At 53.0% G+C, this 25,895-nt stretch overlaps 1 protein-coding gene across 2 annotated transcripts in view; it reads left to right on the top strand.

The window, feature by feature from the left end:
• CACNA1B (calcium voltage-gated channel subunit alpha1 B) overlaps window positions 1–25,895 on the top strand; it is a 250,042-nt gene that overhangs the window by 3,408 nt on the left and 220,739 nt on the right. For both annotated transcript variants that reach the window (XM_030920382.1, XM_030920383.1), the window contains exon 3: window positions 1,482–1,621. In XM_030920382.1, the coding sequence (XP_030776242.1) occupies window positions 1,482–1,621 (140 nt within the window). The remainder of the gene's footprint in view (window positions 1–1,481; window positions 1,622–25,895) is intronic.

Genomic DNA, 25,895 nt, shown 5'->3' with positions numbered 1-25,895 from the left:
TGGGCGAGTCAGCACGGGTCATCATGGACCCTTCGGTGCTGGTAACTTCCACCAGGCACTGCCAGCCAAGCTTTGGGCCAGCTCCACCACAGGACAGGAGGAGCCCAGGCTGAGTAAGGTGGGAATCAGATGCGGGAGAGCCCTGGAGAGCCTGGCTTCCTGGGAAGGAAGGCACAGGCTGTGGAACTGGTGGCACTCACCTCGCCTGGCAGCCCAGCAGCTGCTTCCTCCTGTGACCTCCACAGTCCTGAAGGCGAACCCTCAGGGGAGGCCCTTGACACTGACCTCCTCTCCCCACCCCTTTCACCTGCTTCCTACGGCTGCAGCCCCAGAGTGCAGGTGTCCGACACCCCCATACCAACCCTGCACGTGCAGCTCCCTCAGCCCAGCTCCCTGGGCTTGCCTTGCACGGGGCCTTTCCCTGCCAGCCCCACCCATGTGCTCACGAGAAGTCTTTGGGGTCTCCCCAAGCTCCACACAACCCTGTCTCCACCCTGTTTGCTGCTCCCAGCTCGGCACTGGAAGGGCCTGGCTCTGCCCTCTCGTGCTCAGTAACTGTTGGCTGGAGCTCAGCCTGGGGTGCAGGAAAAGGATCTTTCTAGGATCAGCTGTCTTCATTCCTTTGTCTGCTCTGTTCCCTCCACCTGGATCCCTTTCTCAAAATCGAGCTGTGGAAGCTTTGCCTGTAGGCGCCACGCCCTCTGGGAGGCTTCCTGTGATCTGAGCCTAGGGTGGCTCCCAGCCTCAGGCCTGGACTGTGGCTCGCTCCCTCCAGGGTCCTCACAGATGTGGTGGTCATCGCTCAGCACCCTTAGGGCCGAGGTTGTGCTTCTCTGTTTCTGTTTTCTGTCGAGACGTGCGTGTTCTGGTTACCCGGGTACATGTTGAATGCATAACGGGGCTGGACTGAGTTCAAGAAAGCCTGAGCTGTATCCAGGCAGCCTTGTGCAGGCTCCCACCCAGAGGCTGCTCTGGCCTCTGCCTGGCTCCTGGGCGTCTCTGTGCCTCTGTTTCCCTCATGTTAGAATGGGGATGACCTCTTGGGGTATTAAAGGGTCACCCTAGTGAATACAGGAAAAACTACCTGATAAGCACCGACAACTAGTACTGTTACATCACTGTCTTTCCTGAAGCAAGGCCCACTGCATGGTGCTAGCAGGGAGGTTGGGTCCCTGCTGTGATGTGAGCAGAAGCTGAGATGCCAGGGTGGGAGGCACGAGGGGCCCGCAGGCATCACTGGGATGTTGCTGCTGTAAACAGTGGTGCATCCCATTAGGGGACACGTGCAGACAGCAAGCAGGCTCAGTGATGGGAATGGCACCTTGGAGAATCTGCAGGGTGTTGGGGGCAAGGTGAGGAGGGTCAGACCCTCACAATGGCTGTGGCCTGCACAAGGCGGGGTAGGGTCCTCACCAACCGTCTCTACCTGCTGCTGTACCTGGTGGGGGCCAGGGGTGACCGCTGTTCTGCACTTCTCCTAGGACGACACGGAGCCCTATTTCATCGGGATCTTTTGCTTCGAGGCAGGGATCAAAATCATCGCTCTGGGCTTTGTCTTCCACAAGGGCTCTTACCTGCGGAACGGCTGGAACGTCATGGACTTTGTGGTCGTCCTCACAGGGTAGGCAAGCTGAGGCCGGGAGGCCCAGCGTGTGCGGCCCGGGCATGTGCTGTCTGCTGTCTGAAGCTCATTTGTGCTGTGGGGCTGCGGTGGCTGCAGTCTCCTCACTGGGGTCCCCCCACAGCCCTGCTGGAGATGAATGAATGTGAGGCAGTCTGTTTGCCATCCCGTGTGGGATGGGGGTACTTCTCCCAGAGGTGCCAGTGCTGTATTTCTCACTGAAGGGAGGATCACAGTGACCTGTCCCCAGAAGGCGCTGGCTTGCAGAGCCCACGGGCCAGGGGCCACCAGCTTCCATGGCTGGCCGGAGCCAGCGTGGTGCCAGCTAGAGGTGGCTTTGCTACCCAGATGAGGGGGTTCCTAGGGAGGAGGAGGGCTGGACTTCCGGCCTCACGCAAGCCTGTGGTCTGGGAGAGGCGCTTGGTGTTTTGAGTCCTGTTCCTGCCTGAGACACTTACCTGTGGCGTCCACCTCGCTCAGAGCCCTTGTGCTGCCTGGGATGAGGCTGTGTGTGTTAAGTGCTTTCACAGTTCCTAGGGCCAGGAAGGTGCTTCAGCAGTTTCTCCTCAACCAGTTTCCCTAACAATAGCTTGCGATTCCCAAAATAACCAGGACATCTAGAAAGTGGACTTAAGGGGCCTGGATAGGAGCTCAGGTCCAGTGCTCTGCACCCCACCCTCCAGGGTATCAGTTTCCCAACCTGTGCAGTGGGCACCGTGAGTCCTCTTTCCTGCTTCTCTGACCGGCAGGTAGAAGCTGGGCTGGGCTGCTGTGGCTCTGGTGTGGAGAGTGGCGGCTGGGGAGTGAGTGCTTGGGGAGTTGCCCCCACAGAGCCTGTTAGCACTTCAGTGTCAGAGGCTCTGTGCTGGGCAAGGGACCGCTGTCTGCTCTTTCCTGAGCCTTATGGTTCTGAGGCCCAGAGCCCAGATGGAAGAGGAGGGAGCAGGCCCCCTAGCAGTCGAGAGCTCTCCTTCCAGAGCCCCATTCTCACCCAGTGACTGCCCCAAGATGCCTGGTGCACAGGAGGGTATATGGAGGGGTGTTTGGGCTGGTGGCAGAGGAGGAAGGAGGTGGCTGTGGAGTCCTCGAGTCTGGGGCTCATGGCTTCAAGGCTCTGTGTGTGTGAGGAAGAAGCAGTCAGCTACACGGCCTCTGGACTCTTGGGTGAGGCCCTCAGAAGGAGCCTTGCATTGCCTGCCTGGATCCTGGGGTGCTGCCCCCATCTGCTCTGCCTGCTCCTAAGCCTGGGGCTGGCCCCTGCTGGGTGAGGGCAGTGTTTACAGAACTGGGCTTGTGGGGGTCGCACGGAAGGCTCAGCCCCCAGAGCTGTCTGTGATGTGCTGGGCATAGCAGCACGGAGGTGCCTTCTATGCCTTTCTGCAGCATGGCCCTGGGGTAGAATTTATGGAAGGCCCGTGGGGGTCTGTGGTTCCACTAGCAATGCCCGTTGGGGGCTGGGGTGGGAGTTGGTTGGTGGAGAGTGGGGCCCCTCGGAGGACTGGGTGCTCCCCCATCCAGTGGGCACTCCCAGAGGCAGCCCAGGAGTTACTAGCTGTTTACCTCTCTCCCTCCCTGTGGACCCAAGTCCCTGAGGACAATGGTGTCTTATTTTTTTCAGGATGTCCCTGGAGCCTCACTTGGGGCGGGCACCTGGGAGGGGACAGCGAGCCTCTGCTGAAGTAATGAATTGTTGGGATATAAGCAGTGTTGGGGGGTGCGGGCCAGCGGGGAGCTGGGTGGAGGCGGCAGGACCCGGCCTCATGGGGCGCTGTCCACGGTGCCGAGTGTGTCAGCCCTTGAGGGCCAGGAGAGGAGGCAGGAGGAGTTGCAGCAAGCCCTGGGCAGGACCCCTGGATCTCCCAGCCCACATAGACTGGGTCCAGGGCTGCTCCTCCGTCCCCTCTCCTCCCCCTCCTCTTCCCCGCTCCCTCCTCTGTTTCTCTTGGCCTCTCTCTCTCCCTTGCCTCCCTCCCCCTCCGTCCTCCTCCCAGTCTGCCTGTCTAGCCCTTTGTCTCCTCTCCACGCTCTCTGTCTCTGGCCTTCTTGGTGTCTTGGTGTCTCTCTGCCTCTCCCTCCTGTTCTTCCTGCTGCTCCTCTTTCCCTGTGCCTGGGTGTGTCTCTGCTCTCCTGTGTCTGCATGCAGCAGGGCCTGGGCGTTGCTGGGTTGGCTTCCAGGTTCCTCCGCCTCCACACATCTTCCCTCCAGGCAGCCTGGGTTGTGCGGGGAACCCCGGGTGGGAGGTGATCTGTGTCTCACGGGGCCACATGCTGGCTCCAAGTCACGGGGGGAGCCACTTTGCTGCTCCCGTGTGGGGCACCTGGGGACACGTGAGCTCCTGTATGTGCATCTGTGTGTAGAGGGGGCTGGGTCCGCTGTGGGGTGAGTGATGGTCCATGGGGAGCCCAGGGAGGAGCCCTCACCTCATCCCTGTGAGCCAAGGGCCTGTGAGTAGTGGGCAGTATTTCTCATTAGTTTGTTGTTTTTAATTAGAGTTTATTTAATTGGCGCTCAGAGGGTTGGAGGGAGAGGAAGACACCCTGGCCTGTTGCTTGGCAAAGCCTTGAGCACCCTCAGAGGCCGGCTGGGGCTGCTCTGCTCCTGAGGCTGGTGTGGAGCTATGGAGGAGGCCCTGGGTCCATGCCTCCTGCTGCCTGGGGAGGCTCTGAGCCTCTGTTCTCACTGGGAGGGAAGGCGGGCGCTCTGCCCCCTTGTCTCTGCTTTGCTTCTCTCCCAAGACTTGGGGAGCAGCTGTGAGGCCTGGGCTGGGGTCCCAGCCTGGGGGTACTGTGAGGATCAGAGGGTGCTTCTGAGAAACCTCCAGGCCTGTGAGGGCTGCTGGCGGCTTCCTGCCTTTGTGTGTGCCCAGGGCCTCTAGGCCCTCGGTTGCCAGCCATGCTGCTGACTGGGTCAGCCCGTGCGTGGCCACCTGGAACTCCTCTGACTGGCTTGGGCCGGGGTGAGGACACAGTGGCTGGGTCCCTGCCACAGGACTCTGCCTCATTTCCAGGAGGGCTCCTGGTGCCTGGCCATCTCCAGTGGTCGTCTGAGTGGATCATTTGTCAAGAGAGATTCTGGGCCCGGGAGTGAGGCTTCCCTTCCCTGGCTTCCAAGAACACCGTGCTACATGGGTGGGGTCGGGGCTGAGCCGGCTCCCCACACAGATGGGCCTGGGATGAGGACAGGGGCGCGGTGGTGTCTGACATGGGTGCTCTAGCAGTTCACCCCAGCAAGAGTCCTGCTGAGTGTCAGGACGCAGCTCTTAAGGACCTCAGGTCACGGGGAGGAGGTGGGAAGGCCGCCTCTTCCCTGCCTCTGTCTGCCCTCCTATCCATGCCCCGTCCACCATCCTGCCTTCTGCTCAGCTCTCTGGCCCTGTGTCTGTCCAGTCAGGTGGGCTGCCCTGCTGCCGGCCCTCCCTCCACCCGTTCATCATTCATTCAGTGTTCATGGAGCCTTTGCCAGGTGCTGAGGACTCAGGAGTGAACAAAGACAGCTGAACCTCTGCCCGCTGGGCCGTGTTCTGGGGACAAGATGCCTCCCGGGCCTGGGTTCTTTGCAGCCTGGTGTGGTGCTCAGCAGCGTAGGCGTGCACCAGAGAGGAGTCAGCGGGTGGACGGATGAGTGGATGGTGATGAGTTCCGTGCTTTTTTTCCCACATATGAAATGGAATAAAGCATGCAGGGTGCAGGCCTGTGGGTGCCACTTTGCATAGAGTCATCAGAGGAAGGACTGGAGGGCATGAGGGGTGAGCCATCTAGCAGCCTGGGAAGAGGTGTGGCTGGAGGTGGTGATTTGAGGGACATGAGTGTCCCAGTCATCTTCAGAGCTTGAGACCACCTAGGATCCCCAGGGAATGGTGAGTGGGGAGGAAGAGCTGCCGTCTGATGGAGACCAGGGCACCTGGACTTACAAATGGCAGTTGGTGGTGAGGTTGGTGGAGCAGCGGAGGTGTGCCTGGCTGTAGACGGTGTTCTAGGAAGGAAGAGCATGCTCTGCTTTTCAGAGGCCACGAGAGGACCCAAGGCTGTGGGGCACTGCGCCCCATGGGTCTGAGGTAGGAGCTGGTCGAGGGCTTGCTGGGAATGGGAGGAGAGGGGCTGTGGGGGGCACCTATTGGCAATGCTTGTCTTTTAGAGAGTTTTGCAGCAAAGTGAGGCAGAGCGATGGGGCAGAGGCAGGAGGGAGATGGAGGCCAGGAGAGTTTTATGAATTTGGGGGTTTACAGCCCGTCCATGCCATGTGCATAGTCCAGGAGGGAAGGACAAGTGGACAATGTGGACAGAAAGGGGACAGCCCTGGAGCCATGAGGGAAGCAGAGTCCAGGACCTCCGGGAGTGCGGGCCTCTGCATCTGCCTAGGCCAGCAGGTGCAGGAAGGGTGGCGTGGAAGTTCTCTCACTGTGTCTGTTTCCACTGAATTTAGAAGCACGTCCGTCAGCCGAGGTGGGGTGCGAAGAAGTGAGACAGAGGGAGAGGGAGCGGTGAGTGAGTGCATGGACTGGAAGCCCCTCCATGCACTGCCCCAGCCTCTCACTCCCCCTGCCCCGCCCCCCATCCACCCCTTCCTTGTCCCCTTGTCATCCATTCACTCATTCCTTAGGAAGGGGCTTGTCAAGTGCAGCTACTACCTCCTCATCCCTGTTCCAGTTCTGGGGACACAGTAGTGCACAAAACAGGCCGTTCCTGCCCTCTCAGAGGCTGCGTCCTCCCGAGTGAGGCAGGCAGTGAGTGTTGCAGGGAGTTGGGGTGTGCTGTGTCCTTCCACTGGGGTTGAGTGGCCCCTGGGGAGTAGCTCCAGCAGGGGAGAGGCTGTGAGGGTGGCGGGGGCAGGGGAGGCCTTGGCTCGGGTGTTGGAGGGCTCTGAGTATAGGTGTGGCCCGATTGACTCGTGATGGGTGCTGGGGGCGCAGTGTAGATGGCAGGGAAGGAGAGTGGGAGCCGGAAGCAGTGATCAGGTGGGAGTGGTGAGGGCTTGGACCAGGGAGTGGCGCTGGAGAACGGGGCAGGTGGGCTCTGACACCCAGAGAAGGTAGAGCCCAAGGGAAGCCCCATGGAGCCTCCGGAGTCCATCATCCATCAGTGCAGGTGCCTTTACCCTTCCATGCCCCAGCCAGTCTCAGACATGTCCATGCTCCCAGTCCTGGCCCCATGTCACTGCCTCTGCCCTCCCAGGCCCCTCAGGAAGCCCCTGTCACAGCCTGTCCCCATGTCACTGCCTCTGCCCTCCCAGGCCCCTCAGGAAGCCCCTATCACAGCCTGTCCCCATGTCACTGCCTCTGCCCTCCCAGGCCCCTCAGGAAGCCCCTGTCACAGCCTGTCCCCATGTCACTGCCTCTGCCCTCCCAGGCCCCTCAGGAAGCCCCTGTCACAGCCTGTCCCCATGTCACTGCCTCGGCCCTCCCAGGCCCCTCAGGAAGCCCCTGTCACAGCCTCTGGCCCTGTGGAGCTGGTTCCACCTGGGGGTCAGGGACATGGGCAGGGTGACAAGTCGGGGCCCTCAGAACCCCAAAACCCTGGGCGTCCCTACCCCTGGCATGGCTCTAGCCTGGTGCTTTGCTTCATGGTCCTTGGGGACATCAGAGAAACATGTCCTTGCTCAGGCAGGTAGCTCTCCTGGGGAACTTTCCAATCACAGCTTCTTGTTTTAGTCTAAATTAAACCGGGATTTCTTTCCAGGACGTGTAATTAGAGCCCAGCTTCCTCCCTGGACCCAGCCTCCTGTGGGTTGAAGAGAGGGTGTGGGTGTGTGGCTGCTGCACCAGGAGGGAGTTTGGTCAGCGGAGCTCAGGGGCTGAGGCACTGCTGACCCTGAGCTTCCTGGGCAACCACTGTGGCCTCCTGTTCTTTTGGGCTTTGTGGACTCAGGCCGATTCAGATGGTGGCAGGCACTTCTGGGGCACAGGGAGAGCCAGGCCCAGCTCAGGGCCCCACGAAGGTCCCCACGGGCAAGGAGGGTCCACCCAGGGGAGCAGCGGCCCACGTGCCAGTGTGTGGCCCAGGGACGCTGCCTTCCCACAAGGCGGCCTGACACTGTCTGAACACAGGTGACAAGAGACACTGAGCCCGAGTGGCCAGGACACGGAGCATGGACTGAGCTGGGTGTGTCCATGCTGTGATGGACAGTCTTCTGCTACAGGCTCTGCTTCAGCCTGGGGTCCTTGGACTGCAGCCCTGCGGGAGGTGCAGCACCCCAACCTCCAGTGCCGCGTTGGACTGAGGTTTGCCGGACGTCCTCTCTGCTTCCCTACCTGAGGCTGAAAATGGCCTTTGAAGGCCCTGATCCTCCCTCTCTTACCCCTAGTGTGGCTGGAACCAGTGGAGTTCTGACAAGTCCCTGGAAAGCAGGGGGAGCTCCCATGTTCTGGGGCTGGCGTCACTCCAGGCATTGCCTGGCCATGGGCTCCACAGCCCTCCTCGTACTGTGGTGTCAGTGAGAACCCACCTGCCCCACCCCACAATGCAGGGCCCTGGCCCACGTGCAGTCCACATGGTGTGGCTATGAGGACCAGGCAGGGCGGCGGGAGGTGCCTGCTGATCTAGGACCCTGTGACCAAGCTCTGGTGCCCCTTCCTGACAGTGGCCTCCCGTCGGGCCTCCGCGTCCCTGGGGACAGGCTGGCGGCCGTGCTGGGGATGTAACAGCCTCCGCGTCCCTGGGGACAGGCTGGCAGCCATGCTGGGGATGTAACAGCCCGAGGAGGTGCTGCTCTGGCAGGGTGGGATCCTGCCCACCTCTTCAGCACACGCCCCTGGCTGGGTCTTTATGGAGGTCTGGCCTACGCCCCCGCTCTTTCTCTGTGTCTCCCCCGTCCCTCTTTGCCTCCTTCCTGCATTTCAGGGTTCTTAACACTCTCCTGACTGGGGGGCAGAACCGGGCCCACTGGGAACCCCCAGGGTCTCCTGATTCTGTGTGGGGCGGGGGTCCACTGCCTGGGCGTGAGACCTGGGGCTTGGCTGTGCTGTGCTTGAGAGGCTGACCCTGGCTTCAGGCTCCAGTCCTGTGGGGTCTTCTCTGGGGTCCCCGCATCTCCGTGTGTGCTATGCTGCCTGAGGAGCCCAAATCCAGAGATTCCTGGATAGAAGCAGCGCAGGGCTGGCTCACTGGATGGGGCATCAGGCCAGCATTGCAGACAACTGGGGTCTCTCATATGCCTGCCTGGCACAGCAGACCCGAGGGAGAGTTGTCCTCTCTGCAAATCTTTCACTGTGGGGCCTGGAGAGCAGAAGGAGCCCAGGCCCAGGGCTGCCCTTGGATACCGCAGACTTTCCCAGGGGGACAGGGGACATGGGTGGGAGATAGGGAGGTTTCAGGTCAACCCAGAGAAGGACTCTTGTCATTCATGGGGTTCTGGGCTGCTGTCCTGAGGCAAGTGGGGATTGGACCAGGTATTCTGTTCTTTATTCATTTGTCCCTGATAGGGGCCAGGTACTTGCTGGGCATGATGGAGCCAGGGCCCTGTCCCCCAGGGTGCATGTTCTCCCAATGGCAAAGTCCCCGTGCCCCAGGATCCACTCTGCTCCAAGCCTCTCTCGACAGTGACTTCAGGCCAGGCTCCAGGGCTGGGCGGTGCTGCAGGTGTGCACAGAGTCCCCCTTATGTGCCTTTCTCTTCAGGGGTCCCACCAGGAGGGTCAGTTGGAGGCTTGATTTCCTGCCCCAGCAGGTGGAGGGGTCGGGGTCCAGGGAGAGTGGTGGTGGGGACAGCGAGTAGCAGGGCTGAGGGCTGTGAGGCTGGGGTGAACTGAGAAGCCTTGAAGGTCGCGGTTCAGGGAATCTCAGTCCAGGACCCAGTTCTGAGGGGACAGTGCAGAAGGGATGGGGTAGGTGGGCAGGGCTGCCTCTGGGCCTGGGACTGGCCATGCTTGTCTCTCTCCATGGTGCTGATGTGTCCATCTCTGGCTGTGGGTGGGGGATAGGAGGGCGGGACACAGCAGTATGGTGGTGGGGGCACACATTCACTCCTGGGGCCGTGGCCGGCCTGTGCATGGCCAGGCAGGTTGGGCTCTCAGGGCTCATGGCTGCTTCGAATTTTGGGTCTGTGGCTGGTGGGCTGAAGGAGCATAGCCAGGGATCTGAGATGGGCTCTAAACTTGTTGTCAATATTTAAGAAGATGGAGCTTTCACATAGAAACCTGTGTTTTCATCTCGCTTGGGAGAAGTCCCTGGAGCCCCCCACTCCTTCTGGAGCAGCTGCCTCTGGATCTGGGAGGCTGGGCGGGCAGTGCCAGGCTGGCTGTAGAAGAGCCACCCCTCCCGGGGGATGGCCTGTTCCAAGCCGTCTGTGGCCTCCTGTCCAGGCTCAGGCCCCAGGTGCTCGCTGGGGCCGCTGCGTTCCGGTGCCCAGGGGCATCCCAGGCCTGTGGCGGCTGGCGAGGATGGCTAGGCTGATGTGGTGCGGTGGCTGGGGGGCAGGGAACCTGCATTCTGTGCAGATGCACCCACAGAGGTCAAAGGGGTTCAAGTTCATACCCCGGGAGGGTGGGAGCCTTGCCCCTGTGGGCATGTGGTGGTGGACACCCCTTCCTGCTCCCCCTCTTCTCCTTCACACTGGCTCCAGAGTTGCAGATTCACACTGAGGTGGGAATGGTTGCTAATGACTTCTCAGGCCCTGGACTAGAAGAGGTGAGAAGGCACGTGCTGGCTGTGGGGCTGTAGGGTGGAGGGGCCTCCACCCTCCATGCCTGTGTGCAGCCCCACCCGTGCTGAAGCATCTCTACTCCAGCCAAACAGACGGACGCTAATGCAGATTCATTAGCGTCTGCACCGCCCCCCCTCCCCGCGCCCAGTCCCTGCCCTCTCCACGACCTGCTATGAGCTGCTTTCTCCAGGGCTGTGCAGGCCCTTCTAGCCAATGCCACCCTCCCTGTCTCCCCTGAGAGCACAGAAGCCTGGTGAAGAGGGCCCTGCACCTTGGTCCCCCTCACTCTGTGTGCGGCCTCTGTGTCTTCTCCACTCCCACCCCTTCTTCCCCACCAGGCTGGCCTCTCTTTGCCCTCCTCTCTCCCCGAGAGGTCTCCCAGCTGGCTCACCTCAAAGCCCAGCCTCTACTGACAGGCTCATTCCTTTGAAGGACTGGACACTGGTCTGGTGGGGAGGCTGGAGCAAAGCAGCACAGCCGGGGCACTGCAACAACAGACATTTCCTTCTCAGTCCTGGAGGCTGGAGGCCCAAGATCAGGGTGTTGGCAGGGTTGGTTTCTGGCGAGGCCCCTCCTCCTGGATGGCAGATGACTGCCTTCTCGTGGTGGGCGGTGCTGACCCTATGGACCCCAGACCCCGGGGCAGGTGGGATGCAGAGCCAGGCCTGCGGGGTCCACTGTGGCCATGCGGCTGCTGCTGTTGCTGGTGCATTGTGTGAAATGGTTAGATGGTTTGATGTTTGTAGAATCTGGCATAGCTCTCCCCCTTTCCTCTGATGGTGGGTCCTTTTTCACGCTTCTCTGTCGTCAGCCTCTGGGCCTGATAACACAGCTGCACTGGAGCCACAGGCACCCCGAATGGCCAAGGGTGGGACCAGGTGAGGAGGAGGGGCCCTGTGAGACTGCAGGCAGCAGGGACATCCCCTGGCACAGGGCAGCCTCCCGTCCAAGGGTGGGGGCTCCTGAGCGCCACCTCCTGCTCTGCCTGTCGGCCCTCACCCCAGCACCTGCTGTCTCAGAGCCTTGCTCTGGGAATACAGCGTGTGGGGAAGTGAATGGTGTCCCTGTTCCCATCACGGGCCTCTCAACATTGGGTGGCATTCGACACTGCAGGCAGACAGGGAGAGATGAGAGACCAGGAGCAACAGGTGGGCTGGCCGCTGTGTTTCCATTGGCGTGCCTCGGAGGTGCGTGGGCTCCCAGAGCCCGGCAGGCCTGCAACGCCCAGGCACGCAGATACAGGGACACACAGAGGGGCCGCCATGGCGCTGTGTGTCTCGCCTGGTGCTGGGCTCTGTGCCATCTCCAGTGAGGGGCTCTTTCCAGGAGGGCAAAGGCCCCCCACCCTCCCAGGAGGTGTCTTTACTCCATGGACTTGTCAGGGTCCACAGCCTGGGACTGTGGGCGTGTGGGTGAAGGCCCTGTGCGCAGCTGCTAGGAAGTGGGCAGCACAGTTCCTGAGACATGAAAAGGGAAAAGAAAAAATAAAAGCTGGACCTTTTTTTTTTTAAAGCTGACTCTTTTGTAAGGTTTCTTATGTGCTGGCTGCTGTTTTAATACAATAATTTTATAACTCCAAGAGCTAGATGCTGATATTAACACCCACCCCCGCTTTAAAAAAAATAGGCCGGGCACGGTGGCTCGTGTCTATAATCCCAGCACTTTGGGAGGCCGAGGTGGGCGGATCACGAGGTCAGGAGTTCGAGACCAGCCTGACCAACATAGTGAAGCTCCATCTCTACTAAAAATACAAAAGAATTAGCCGGGCGAGGTGGTGTGTGCCTGTAATCCCAGCTACTCGGGAGGCTGAGGCAGGAGAATCACTTGAACCCAGGAGGCGGAGCTTGCAGTGAGCTGAGATCGCGCCACTGCACTCCAGCCTAGGCAACAGAGCGAGACTCTGTCTCAAATAAAATAAAATAAAGGTTTTATTTTGAGCTAATTATAGATTCATAATAGGCAGTTCTAAGAAATGGTATAGAGAGAGCAGTGTACCCTTTACGCGGCTCACCCAAAGGAAACCTCTTAGCAAACTATAATAGCAGGTCCACAGTGTCATGACTAGGTGCTGAGATTGACACAGTCAGGGCCCAGCACAGCCCGTCCCAGGAGGGGCCCTCATGCTGCCCTTCTATGGCTGCACCTGCCTTCGGTTTTCTCTGTATTTTATTTTTATTTTTTATTTTTTTGGCTATTCTGATAGACATGTGGTGATCACTGTGACTTTGATTTGCATTTCCTTGGCCAGTGATATTGGACCTCTTTTCATGTGGTTCTCTGCCATCTGCATATCCTTTTATTTTATTTTTTCTTCAGATGGAGTCTTGCTCTGTCACCCAGGCTGGAGTGCAGTGGCACGATCTCTGCTCACTGCAAGCTCCGCCTCCCGGGTTCGCGCCATTCTCCTGCCTCAGCCTCCCAAGTAGCTGGGACTACAGGTGCCCACCACCACGCCCAGCTAAATTTTTTTTTTTATGTTTTTAGTAGAGACGGGGTTTCACCGTGTTAGCTAGGATGGTCTCAATCTCCTGACCTCGTGATCCACCCACCTCGGCCTCCCAAAGTGCTGGGATTACAGGCATGAGCCACCGCGCCCTGCCCTGCATATCCTTTTAGTTGAAATATGTCTTCATATATTTTGCTCATATTTCAGTTGGATTGTTTGATAGTAGTCTATTACTAGATACGTGGTTTTTCAGATACTTTTCCTACTCTGTAGCTTTTTTCTCCCATTTTCTTTTTTTTTTTTTTTTTTTTTGAGATGGAGTCTCGCTCTGTCGCCCGGGCTGGAGTGCAGTGGCCAGATCTCAGCTCACTGCAAGCTCTGCCTCTTGGGTTTACACCATTCTCCTGCCTCAGCCTCCCGAGTAGCTGGGACTACAGGCGCCCGCCACCTCGCCCGGCTAGTTTTTTGTATTTTTTAGTAGAGACGGGGTTTCACCGTGTTAGCCAGGATGGTCTCTATCTCCTGACCTCGTGATCCGCCTGTCTTGGCCTCCCAAAGTGCTGGGATTACAGGCTTGAGCCACCGCGCCCGGCCTCTCCCATTTTCTTAACAGAGACTTTGCAGAACAAAACTTTTAAATTTTGATGAAGTCCAATTTGTCCGTTTTTCCTTTTGTGGATTCGGCTTGTGGTGCGAACTCTTTGCCAGCCCTACAGTGTGAATATTTTTCCTGCGATTCTCTTTTTCTAAAAGCTTTGTCGTTTTACATCTCACATGTACCAGCTGTGAGGTTTAGGTTGCGGAGTTTGCTTTGTTTTTTGCCTGTGGGTGTCCAGTTGCACCAGCACCATTTGTTGAAAGGGCTGCATTTCTTCCATTAAATTGCCTTTGTGCCTTTATAAAAAATCAACTGGGCATGCTTGTCTGGATCTATTTCTGGGTTCTTTATTCCGTTGCATTGATCTGTGTGTCTGTCCCTCGTACCACACAATCCTGATCACTATAGTTATGTAATAAGCCTTGAAACTGGGTAGACTTACTCCTCCCAATTTTTTCTTTTTCTTTCAAATTATTTTAGCTATTCTAGGTACTTTGCCTTTCATATACATTTTAGAATAATCTGGTCAATATATACAGAAAAACTTGGTAGGAATTGTATAAAACCTGTATGTTAGTTTGTGAACATTTTTACTATGTTAAGTCTTCCAGTCTAGGAACACGGTATATTTCTCCATTTATGTAGATCATCGATTGCTTTCATTGGCATTTTGCAGTTTTAAGGATACAAGTCCTGTACATGTTTTGTTACATTTACATCTAAGTATTTCTTTTATTTTGTGTGATTATAGATGGTATTGTATTTTAAATTTTGGTATCATATGTCCATTGCTAGTATATAGAAAATCCATAGATTTTTTTTTTTTTTTTGAGTCGGAGTTTCTGTCACCCATGTTGGAGTGCAATGGCATGATCTCTGGCTCAGTACAACCTCCGCCTCCCAGGTTCAAGCACTTCTCCTGCCTCAGCCTCCCAAGTAGCTGGGATTACAGGTGCCCGCCAGAACGCCCGGCTATTTTTGTGTTTTCAGTAGAGACAGGGTTTCACCATAATGGCCCGGCTGGTCTCAAACTCCTGGCCTCGTGATCCACCTGCCTCAGCCTCCCAAAGTGCTGGGATTACAGGCGTGAGCCACCGCACCCAGCCTAGATTTCTATATGTTTATCATGTATCCTGCAACCTTGCTAAACTAACTTAGTAGTAGTTCTAGGACAATTTCTTTGGAGATTCTCTGGACTCTCCTATGTTGGCAAACATGTCATCTGCACAGAGGAACAGCTTTCTCTCTTCTCTTCCAATCTGAATGCCTTTTCTTTTCTTTTCTTACCTTATTGCACTTACGAGAACTTCTAGTACTGTGCTGAAGAGAGTGGTGTGGTGAGAGAGTCATTGTTGCTTTGTTCCTGATTTGAGGAGGAAAATGTTTCAGACTTCAGCCATTAAGAATGATGTTAGCTGTGGGGTTTTGTAGTTGCTCTTCATTAAGTAGAGGCAGTTTCCTTCTGTTCCAGTTTTCCAGGCACTATTGTAGCAAATGACTGTTAGATTTTTATCAAATGCTGTTTTTGCATTGGTATGTTTATGTGTGATTTTTCTTCTTTAGGATGTTAATACGGTGGCTTACAATGGTTGATTGTTTTGAGTATTGAACTAGGGGTACATCCCTGGAATAGACATGGTCGTGGTATACAATTCTTTTGATATTGCTGAAGTCTATTTGCTAACATCTTGTTAAAGATTTTTGCATATGTATTCATGAAGGCTATTGGTCTGTGGTTTCTTTTGGTACCGTCTTTGTCTTGTTTTGATGTCAGGGTGATGCAAGCTTCATAAAGTGAATTTAGAAATGCTCTCCCTCTTCTGTTTTCTAAAAGCTGTTGTGTGAAAATGGAGTTAAAATGTTTGTTGAAAAATCTGCAGTGAATCCAGGTGGCCCTGGAGATTTCCTTTTGGGAGCTTTCGAGTGACACATTCACTTTCCTTCAGAGCTATGTGGATGTTCAAATGATCTGTGTCACGTTGGGTCAGTTGTGTGAGTTTGTGTTTTCTTTTTTTTTTATTTTTTATTTATTTATTTTTGAGACGGAGTCTGGTCTGTCGCCCAGGCTGGAGTGCAGTGGCCGGATCTCAGCTCACTGCAAGCTCCGCCTCCCTGGTTCACGCCATTCGCCTGCCTCAGCCTCCCGAGTAGCTGGGATTTCAGGCACCCGCCACCACGCCTGACTATTTTTTTGTATTTTTAGTAGAGATGGGGTTTCACCGTGTTAGCCGGGATGGTCTCGATCTCCTGACCTCGTGATCCGCCTGCCTCGGCCTCCCTAAAGATTTTTTTTGTAGCGACGGAGTCTGTGTTGCCCAGGCTGGTTGAAAATTGGACTCAAGCAGTCCTCCCGCCTCAGCTTTCCAAAGTGCTGAGATTATAGGTGTGAGCCACCCTGCCTGACCTTCTTTCTTTCTTTCTTTCTTTCTTTTTTTTTTTTTTTTGAGATGGAGTCTGGCTCTGTCGCCCGGGCTGGAGTGCAGTGGCCGCATCTCAGCTCACTGCAAGCTCCGCCTCCCAGGTTCCCGCCATTCTCCTGCCTCAGCCTCCCGAGTAGCTGGGACTACAGGCGCCGCCACCTCGCCCGGCTAGATTTTTGTATTTTTTAGTAGAGACGGGGTTTCACCGGGTTAGCCAGGATAGTCTCGATCTCCTGACCTCGTGATCCGCCCGTCTCGGCCTCCCAAAGTGCTGGGATTACAGGCTTGAGCCACCGCGCCCGGCCCTCTTTTTTTTTTTTTTTTTTAGGATGGAGTCTCTCTCTGTTGCCCAGGGTGGAGTGGTGGAGTGTAGTGCTGCCATCTCGACTCACTGCAACCTCCGCCTCCTAGGTTCAAGTGATTCTCCTGCCTTAGCTTCCTGAGTAGCTGGGATTACAGGCACCTGCCACCACGCCTGGCTAATTTTTGTATTTTTTTTTAATAGAGGTGGGGTTTCACCATGTTGGCCAGGCTGGTCTTGAACTCCTGACCTCAGATGATCCACCTGCCTCGGCCTCCCGAAATGCTGGGATTGGGATGTGCTTTCTTAACCTCAGTTTCTCTTGCAAGGAACTGTGTAATGTGCCAACCCCTGAGGGTGTCATGAGAGTCCCTGGCTTGTAGCAGATGGCTACCCCCTGTCGTGTGTGGGCTTGGGGTTGGGGGTCCCCACATGTCACACCTAGCTCTTCTCCCCTGTCCTTGCTTTGGAGCAGGCTAGGTGGCTCCCACTTCTTGGCCTGTTAGAGCAGGGACTGGGTGGGGAGGCCAAGGGGAGGCTGCAGCGTCTTTGGCCGAGAGCTGCAGGTTCTCTCCGTGGCAGTTGCAAGCACGCTCCTGGGTGAGAACCAGTACCCGGAAGGTCAGTGACAAAGCAGATCCTGGAGTTGGTGCCTCCCCTGCCAACTTGGCTCCCATGTAGAACCAGCCTGAGAGTAGTAAGCAGTCTCCCTGGACTGGGCCTGACTGGCACCTGCCCCACCTGCCCTGGGCCAGGGACCCCTGCCCCTGTGCAGGCTCTGTGGTCTCCCCCGGCCCAGCGCAGACCCTCTGAAGGGCTGGTCCAGGTTGATAGGGCGTGGGTAGGGCCCTGCCCCACAGGGAGCAGCAGGAAGCAAGGACGGGGTACAGGGGCTGGCTGGGGCGGGCCAGATGCGAAGGACAGGGTACGGGGGGCCAGGGCGGGCCAGATGCGAAGGACGGGGTACAGGGGCGGTCCAGGGCGGGCCAGATGTGTGGGGACATGGGAGCATCCATAGTTTCTCATGGAACATGACAGCTCTGAGTCCCCAGTCACCTCTGCTAGCTCTTGGCATTTTCAGAACTGGGGGACCCTGTGGGGTATGGCTGGGCTGTGAAGTGTGGAGGTGGCTAGACCAGGCCTGACTGGGGTATGCCCCAGAAGCTCCTCACAGACAGCTGTGGAAAGGCAGGGTGCCTCCCAGGCCCATGAGGAGGGTGCGTGGCTGGGACCTAGAGTCTGGGAGATGTGGGGAGAGTTTTGGGTTAGCGTTAGGGGGCCCAGACGAAGCCTGCAGCAGTGTGGTTCCAGCCTTCCTCCCCTCTGTGGGGCTGGGAGCACTCCCTGACCTTGGGTGCCAGAGTGAAGGTGGGTCTTTACATGCATGACTGCCGTCGTGTCTGTGCTGTGTGTGTCTGCGCCGTGTGTCTCTGTGTCTGCGTATGTGTATTTCTATGTCCGTGTCTGTGCTATGTGTCCCTGTGTCTGTGTGTCTCTGTGTCTGTGTCTGTGCCGTGTGTCTCTGTCTGTGCTGTGTGTCTCTGTGTCTGTGCCGTGTGTCTCTGCTGTGTCTCTGTATCTGTGCTGTGTGTCTCTGTGTCCGTGTGTCTGTGTGTATGTGCCATGTGTCTGTGTTATGTATTCCTGTGTCAGTGTCTGTGTCTCTGTGTCCCTGTGTCTGTGTCTGTTCTGTGTGTCTCTGTGTCAGTGTCTGTGCTGTCTTTGTGTCTGTGCCGTGTGTCCCTGTGTCTGTGCCGTGTGTCTCTGTTGTGTCTCTGTGTCTGTGCTGTGTGTCTCTGTGTCTGTGTGTCTGTGCCATGTGTCTGTGTCATGTGTCCCTGTGTCAGTGTCTGTGCCGTGTGTCTCTGTGTCCGTGTCTGTGTCATGTGACCCATCCCTGTGTCTGTGCCATGTATCTCTGTGTTCCTGTGTCTGTGTGTCCGTGTCTATGTCTGTGTGTCCCCGTGTCCATGTCTGCAACCTCCACCTCCCAGGTTCAAGTGATTTTCCTGCCTCAGCCTCCTGAGTAGCTGGGATTACAGGCGCACACCACCACGCCCAGCTGAGTTTTGTATTTTTAGTAGAGATGGGGTTATTATTATTTTGCATTATTTTGATGGTACAGATTGTCAGAGTGGACTGGGTACAAGTGTTTAAACATTTCATGGCTCCTGAGACATTTTGCCAAGTTGTTTTCCAAATGGGATATATAAGTTCTTATTCCACCAGTTCTATGTAAATCATTAGGGTTTTTTTGTGAATTTTTTTTTTTTTTTTGAGACTGAGTCTAGATCTGTTGCCCAGGCGGAAGTGCAGTGACGTGATCTTGGCTCACTGCAACCTCAACCTCCAGGGTTCACATGATTCTCCTGCCTCAGCCTCCTGAGTAGCTGGGACTACAGGTGCCCACCACCAAGCCCCGGTGATTTTTTGTGTTTTTAGTAGAGATGGGGTTTCACCACGTTGGCCAGGCTGGCGTCGAACTCCTGACCTCAAGTGATCCACCCGCCTCGACCTCCCAAAGTGCTGGGATTATAGGCGTGAGCCACTGCGTCTGGCCTAAATCATTAGTTTTAATTTCAGTTTTGCCACTGCTGGATATATTTTCAAAGCTCTTGTTAATTTATTCAATATAAATCTGTACCTTGTTGTCCTTTTTTTCCATTACTGATGAGCTTGGGCATGTTCACACATTACTACATGGTGTTTACTTTTGTGAGTTATCTCTGGGGTTCTTTGCCATTTCATTCTGGAAATTTCTCCATTAACGTTTATTAAGTGCACACTGCCTACCAGGTACTGTGCCAGGCCTGGAGCTAAGAAGCAAAACACTGGTTCCTCCTGGAGAAGGGGAAAGTGGGGGTGGAGTGAGAGGTCCTGCTGGCTCCTAGCCCCTCCCCAACGCACCTCCTCTCCAAGGAGGCTGTTGCCTCCTTGCTTTTCAGTAGGATTTTTCTACAGCCTAAGGCTTCAGGGCATAGAAAGTACCCAATACTTGTATTGGTATTTAATACTTCTTAAGTTCATGAGTGTGTTCTGTAATTTCCTTTTGCTATTGTTGTTAATATAACATCTACATCTTTAATTTAAGTACCTCACAGTTATTTTTTTTTTAGGTATTTGTTTAAATGTCAGCAGAGGAGAAACATTTTTCTTTTCTGTTTACAAAAAAGTATTGATTTTCTTACTTTATAACACACACTGCTGCCATCCTGTGATATGCACTGTTAATATTTTGAGCTATTTCTTTCCTTCCAAACTTTTTCTGTGTGTAAGTTTTTTTTTTTTTTTTTTTTTTTCTTTTTTTTGAGATGGAGTTTCATGCTTGTCACCCAGGCTGGAGTGTAATGGCACGATCTCAGCTCACTGCAACCTCCGCCTCCTGGGTTCAAGCAATTCTCCTGCCTCAGCCTCCCAAGTAGCTGGGATTACAGGTGTGCACTACCATGCCCACCTAATGTTTGTAGTATTATTAGAGATGGGATTTCACCATGTTAGGCCAGGGTGGTCTCGAACTCCTGACCTCAGGTGATCCACCTGCCTCGACCTCCCAAAGTGCTGGGATCACAGGCGTGAGCCACTGCGCCCGGCCAGTAGATAGGTTTTTAAATACACAATTGATATCACCCTCCAGGGCTACTGCAGGCACCCCGCTCCCATCGTGGGCAGGCCACCTGGTGCAGCTGTGCCGGCTCATATAAGATGCAGGGTGAGGGTCCCCACGGGTGCTCACTGCACACAGATGTCTCAGCATCTGATGTCCCAGCAGCCCCCACCGCCGAGTGTCCTCTGAAGAGACGATTTAATATTGTTTTAGGAGTTCTCACCAACATAATAGGACATGAACAGGACATAAGGAAAGAAATAGATAAAATGATCACTGCTGGCAGACAGTGATAAATTCCCAGGAACTTGGTTAAGAACAGAGCTTCCTGAAGTGTTGGTCTGGGACTAACCCAGGATCTCCCAGCAGCCTCAGCATCACCTGGGAGACCATCAGCAAATTCTTGAGGGGGCGGTGGGAGTTGGGGGACGCAGAGGCAGTGCAGTGGCTCACACCTATAATCATAGCCCTTTGAGAGGCAGAGGTGGGAGGATCGCCTGAGCCCAGGAGTTCAAGATTAGCCTGGGCAACATAGTGAGACAGAACTCGGTCAGATTCCTCTTGTCAGGCATTTAGGTTATTTCCTATTTTGCTTTTGTAGATAAACCAAAACACATACCTGTATCTTTATATATCTCTTATTTCCTTGGGACAAATGGCTAAAAGTTGAATAATCTTTGTTTCTCCTGTAAATTATACTATTACAAAACTCTTCATCGGTGGCTCACACCTGTAATCCCTGCACTTTGGGAGGCCGAGGAGGGCGGATCACGGGCTCAAGAGATAGAGACCATTCTGGCCAACATGGTGAAACCCCGTCTCTACTAAAAATACAAAAAAGTTAGCTGGTTGTAGTGGTGAGGTGAGCGCCTGTAGTCCCAGCTACTTGGGAGGCTGAGACAGGAGAATCACTTGATCACACCACTGTACTCCAGCCTGGTGAGAGAGCGACACTCTGTCTCAAACAAACAAACCAAGACCTTTCACCTTCACATCACTTGGTCATACCCCCCTTTGACTCCTGTGCATCGGCGACGCTCTCTGTCCGTGTCTGTGGTCTCACTGGGTAGCTCAGAGGAGGGGTTTCATGTCTCATAAGCCAGTCCTGTTCTCCTTGCTTTTCTTTTTTGAATCCTGCTTTAATGTTTTACCTACTTAGTTTTCCAGATAGATTTTGGGATCATTTTGTTGTAGCCTCAATAACCACTGTTGGAATTTTGTTTGATTTATCAGAATCTATAAATTGATTTCAGGAGAATCAAGTTTAGAAATATATATTCTGTCTGTCCATCCAGGAATGTAGTATGTATTAAAATTTATTCAGCTCTCCTTTTTTTTTGTAAATAGATTTTGTAGTTTCTTTATAAAGGTCACCTGCACTGTTAAAGCCATTCCTAAGTGGTTTGTATTGATTGGCGGCATTTCGATTGAGGCATTTATTTCATTGCATTTCCTGGCTGTCCCTGTCTGGTGTCACTGCTGGCTTCTGGTGTTTGTCCATCCATCAGGCTGCTGGTTCTGGGCGCCAGGGCACACCCCTTCTGGGTAGAGCTGGGCAGCGCGCTTTGTTTGCTGATGGGCTTGGAGCGAAGTTTTGGTTGTGATTACAGTACCTGGACGTTGTTTTTTCCTTTCTGTCATTGCTTTGATCTCATCATTCCGCACTTTTGAGTTTTATGCTGCTTTCTGTCTTTTCTGGAAGTCAGGAGGGGCACACAAACCAGAAGGAAGCTTTTCAAGCTGATGCTCTGGACCGTTGGGGCTCACAGCTTGGGTGAGCATCAGAATCACCCATAAGGCGTGTTAAAACCCAGAGTGCCGGACCCTGCCCTCTGATTTCTGAGTTCTTGCTGGGAAAGAATTAGCATTTCTTTACATATATAAATATATAATAGTATTTGTCTCTCCTTTTTTTTTTTTTTTGAGAGACAGGTTCTTGCTCTGTTGCCCAGGCTGGAGTGCAGTGGCACGATCATGGCTCACTGCAGCCTCAACCTTCTGGGCTCAAGCCATCCTCCCACCTTAGCCTCCTGAGGGTGGAACGGAAGGTGTGCGCCACCATGCCTGACTACTTAAAAACATTTTTTTTTTTTTTGTAGAGATGGGTCTCACTATGTTGCCCAGGCTAATCTTGAACTCCTGGGCTCAGGCGATCCTCCCATCTCTGCCTCTCAAGGGGCTATGATTATAGGTGTGAGCCACTGCACTGCCTCTGCCTCCCCCTACTCCCACCGCCCCCTCAAGAATTTGCTGATGGTCTCCCAGGTGATGCTGAGGCTGCTGGGAGATCCTGGGTTAGTCCCAGACCAACACTTCAGGAAGCTCTGTTCTTAACCAAGTTCCTGGGAATTTATCACTGTCTGCCAGCAGTGATCATTTTATCTATTTCTTTCCTTATGTCCTGTTGATGTCCTATTATGTTGGTGAGAACTCCTAAAACAATATTAAATGAGAATTATGGTGATGTTTCTTGTTTTGTTATCTGACTTGAAGAAAATCCTTCATGATAAATGTGGGTTTGTTATACTCTTGAGAATGGATTTTGTGCATAGAAAATATTTTTCAGAAACCACTTTAGTTTCTAAATGTCAACATTCCATTTTTAAAGTTAGAAATGCAAAAATGTTGGGTTTTTAAAAGCTTTTAGGGGCCGGGCACAGTGGCTCACAATCCCAGCACTTTGGGAGGCCAAGGCGAGTGGATCACGAGGTCGGGAGTTTGAAACCAGCCTAACCAGCATGTTCCACCCTCAGGAGGCTAAGGTGGGAGGATGGGTTGAGCCGAGGAGGTTGAGTCTGCAGTGAGCCACGATCGTACCACTGCACTCCAGCCTGGGCAACAGAGCGGCAGAGCAGGACCCTGTAGTTGGGATTACAGGTGCACACCCCCATGCCTGGGTCTACTAAAAATACAAAAATTAGCCAGACATGGTGGTGCGCACCTGTAGTCCCAGCTACTCTGGAGGCTGAGGCAGGAGAATCACTTAAACCCGGGAGGCGGAGGTTGTGGTTAGCCGAGATCCCGCCACTGCACTCCAGCCTGGGTGACAGAGTAAGACTCTGTCTCAAAAAAAAAAAAAAAAAAAAAGGCTTTTAGATTCAACTTATGAAAAATTATATTTGTACATTTAGCAATTTTTAACATTCATTTTCAAGAAGATTATAAGAAATGTTTTATCCTATTTTATAAACTTAATGTTAGACATTTAAATTTTTGTTTATAAATTTACTGTAACTAGACCTTCCTAAGTACTAAAGTATTGTATGTTGAATAAATTAAAGTGTAAATGTGGTGAATCTATAAATTTGCTTAAATGGTTCAATACTTTCTATAAATTTATTAGGTTTTCAGCTTAAAATTACAAGTCTCAATCAGTTCCATTGCATATTTTAAATTCGAATCCCAGGGCCAATGTGATGCTAAATACAGCTTCATATGGTCTGATAAATTCTCTTCATCATAACTCAAAAAACATTAATTCAGAAAATCTGATTTCCACAAACATTGCTGCATTTAGTTCTCAGCCTTCCTGGGGTTAATATGCTGGTCTGCTGAAGACACTGTCCTCTCAGCCTTCCTGGGGTTAAATATGCTGGTTCACTGAAGACTCTGTCCCCTCCCGACAAGTGAATGGAGGTGCCCTGCCCTTGCCCTCTCTGGATTGCCCCATCACGTTTGCTGGCTGGAATGGCTGCAATGCAGACCAGATTTTTTCCTGAAAAATACTGGTGGACTATAGCAAGGGCCTCTCCACTCAGACACTGGAGGCCTCAGAGACCCAGGAGGCTGCAGTTAGGTTGTCATTTATTCCAGAGGCTGCTTACGCCACTTGAGTGGATTTGGTGGGTTTTTTGGCTCTCAAGATTATAGAAATGTCCAGCCTGGGTCTAAACACCTTTGAATTCTTCGTCAAAAAAGAAGAGTTGTTTTCCGGCCCCAGGGGATCATAGTAACTCCACCTTGTTAAAATGCGTTTCTGTCTTTCATGTCTTTGCTTGCCGGGACGACTCCTAAGGCCACTTTGCTGATATTTCAGCATTTGTCAGAGAGCTTCCTGGTGCCTGGGAGACAGAAAAGCTATAAGGTGAAGGGAGAGAGAGACTTTTCCTCCTATGTAATTTGTCTTTCTTGGGAATGGAATTGGAGCTTTTCAGGAGCTGTTCACTGTCTGGGTCATCTGTGTTTCCAGTCTCAGTCTTGCTGACTCCATGCCTGTGTGTTGTCTTATTGAACATACGTGTTCCCCTGCATGCCCTTGTGATGTCCTATTTAACATACATGTTTCTCTGCATCCCTGTGTGATGCCTTATTGAACATACGTGTTCCTCTGCATCCCCGTGTGATGTCTTATTTAACATACATGTTCCCCTGCATCCCCGTGTGATGTCCTATTTAACATATATGTTTCTCTGCATCCCTGTGTGATGTCTTATTGAACATACGTGTTCCCCTGCATCCCCGTGTGATGTCTTATTTAACATACATGTTCCCCTGCATCCCCGTGTGATGTTCTATTTAACATACATGTTTCTCTGCATCCCTGTGTGATGCCTTATTGAACATACGTGTTCCTCTGCATCCCCGTGTGATGTCTTATTTAACATACATGTTCCCCTGCATCCCCATGTGATGTCCTATTTAACATACATGTTTCTCTGCATCCCTGTGTGATGTCTTATTGAACATACATGTTCCCCTGCATCCCCGTGTGATGTCTTATTGAACATACGTGTTCCTCTGCATGCTCCCCTGGTCTGCATTTCTCTGTACATTGGGAGTTAGCTTGGGACATTTTTCTTAGAGAACTAAAATATTACAGATGTGGTTGAAGTCTTTTGAATACAGTCCCCCAGTCAGATTCTCTTCTCTTTCTCTTTTTTCTCCCTGTGGGAGCAGGTGTCCTGATTTGTGTTTGTCCTGCCAGGGCATGGGGGTGTGTGAACATTCCACCTTTCGCTGTGTGTGTATCCATAAATAATGTAGCGTGTGAGTGTGTCTGTGTATTCACACACAGATATGGGATTATTTCACAGCTAGCCTCTACCCCTCAACATTATTTTAAACATTTTTCCATGTTAATATGCACAGGCTTATTTAGTTTTACATGCTCATTCATTTTTAACTGTAGAATCATATTCCATTGTGTGCCTATGCCACAATTAATTTTTCCTCTCTTCTTGTGAAAGGCATTTTTATTTTCCTTTCTTACTGTTACAAACAGGGATGCGAATGTGCTTGGGGTGTGATTAGAAGTGGTTTCCTGAATCCTGGGGATGCTCATTTAAAAATTTCCTGGAAGTAGCCAAATACTCTCCGAAGCGATTCTACAGTTCTTTCTTCCAACACATCACCAGGCTTTAACACTGTGTGCTAAACTAAGGATGTGAAGTGGCAGCTCTTTGTCACTTTAATCTGGATTTCTCTGACTGCCAATCATTTTGAGCATCTTCTTCCCCCTTGTAATTTGTTGATTTTTCTGATTGGTTATTTGTATATTTCATATGAATTTGTAGACATTTTTTCTACATTCAGAAAACCAATTCTTTTTCATTTTCTTTATACTGTCTTTTTTTTTTTTTTTTTTTTGAAACGGAGTCTCACTCTGTCGCCCAGGCTGGAGTGCAGTGGCTGGATCTCAGCTCACTGCAAGCTCCGCCTCCCGAGTTTACGCCATTCTCCTGCCTCAGCCTCCGGAGTAGCTGGGACTACAGGCGCCCGCCACCTCGCCCGGCTAGTTTTTTGTATTTTTTTAGTAGAGACGGGGTTTCACCGTGTTAGCCAGGATGGTCTCAAACTCCTGACCTCGTGATCCGCCCGTCTCGGCCTCCCAAAGTGCTGGGATTACAGGTGTGAGCCACCGCGCCCGGCTATGCTGTCTTTTATGGTATGGTTTAATTTTATTGTAGTCACATTTATTAATCTGTTGCTTTAGTCTCAAGTCATCCTTCCTTACCACACCATCACAGAGCTGTTCTCTTGTATTTTTTTGCGGCTTTAGAGTTTGCTTCCCATGCTTAGGTCTTTGATACACCTGGAATGTATTTGCAATTGGTACTCCCTCTTTTTGCCTGTGGGCGACCTGGTTTTCCAACATCGTTTGGCGGCTGCTCCACCCTTTCTCCCTGATTTGGAATGGTGCCACTGCCTTTGTCAAACACCAGGTTTCATACGTCAGGCCTGTTTGTGGCTCTTCATCTGCCCCATGCCTTCCCTGTCCATTCCCCAGAGTATTAATTATTTTAGCTTCACAGTAAGTCTTGGGGACTAA

Source organism: Rhinopithecus roxellana, chromosome 16 (assembly GCF_007565055.1).
Source record: "Rhinopithecus roxellana isolate Shanxi Qingling chromosome 16, ASM756505v1, whole genome shotgun sequence".
NCBI classification, from domain to species: domain Eukaryota; kingdom Metazoa; phylum Chordata; class Mammalia; order Primates; family Cercopithecidae; genus Rhinopithecus; species Rhinopithecus roxellana.
Note: the sequence above shows the minus strand (reverse complement) of the source record. Positions and strands in the feature narration are given on the sequence as shown.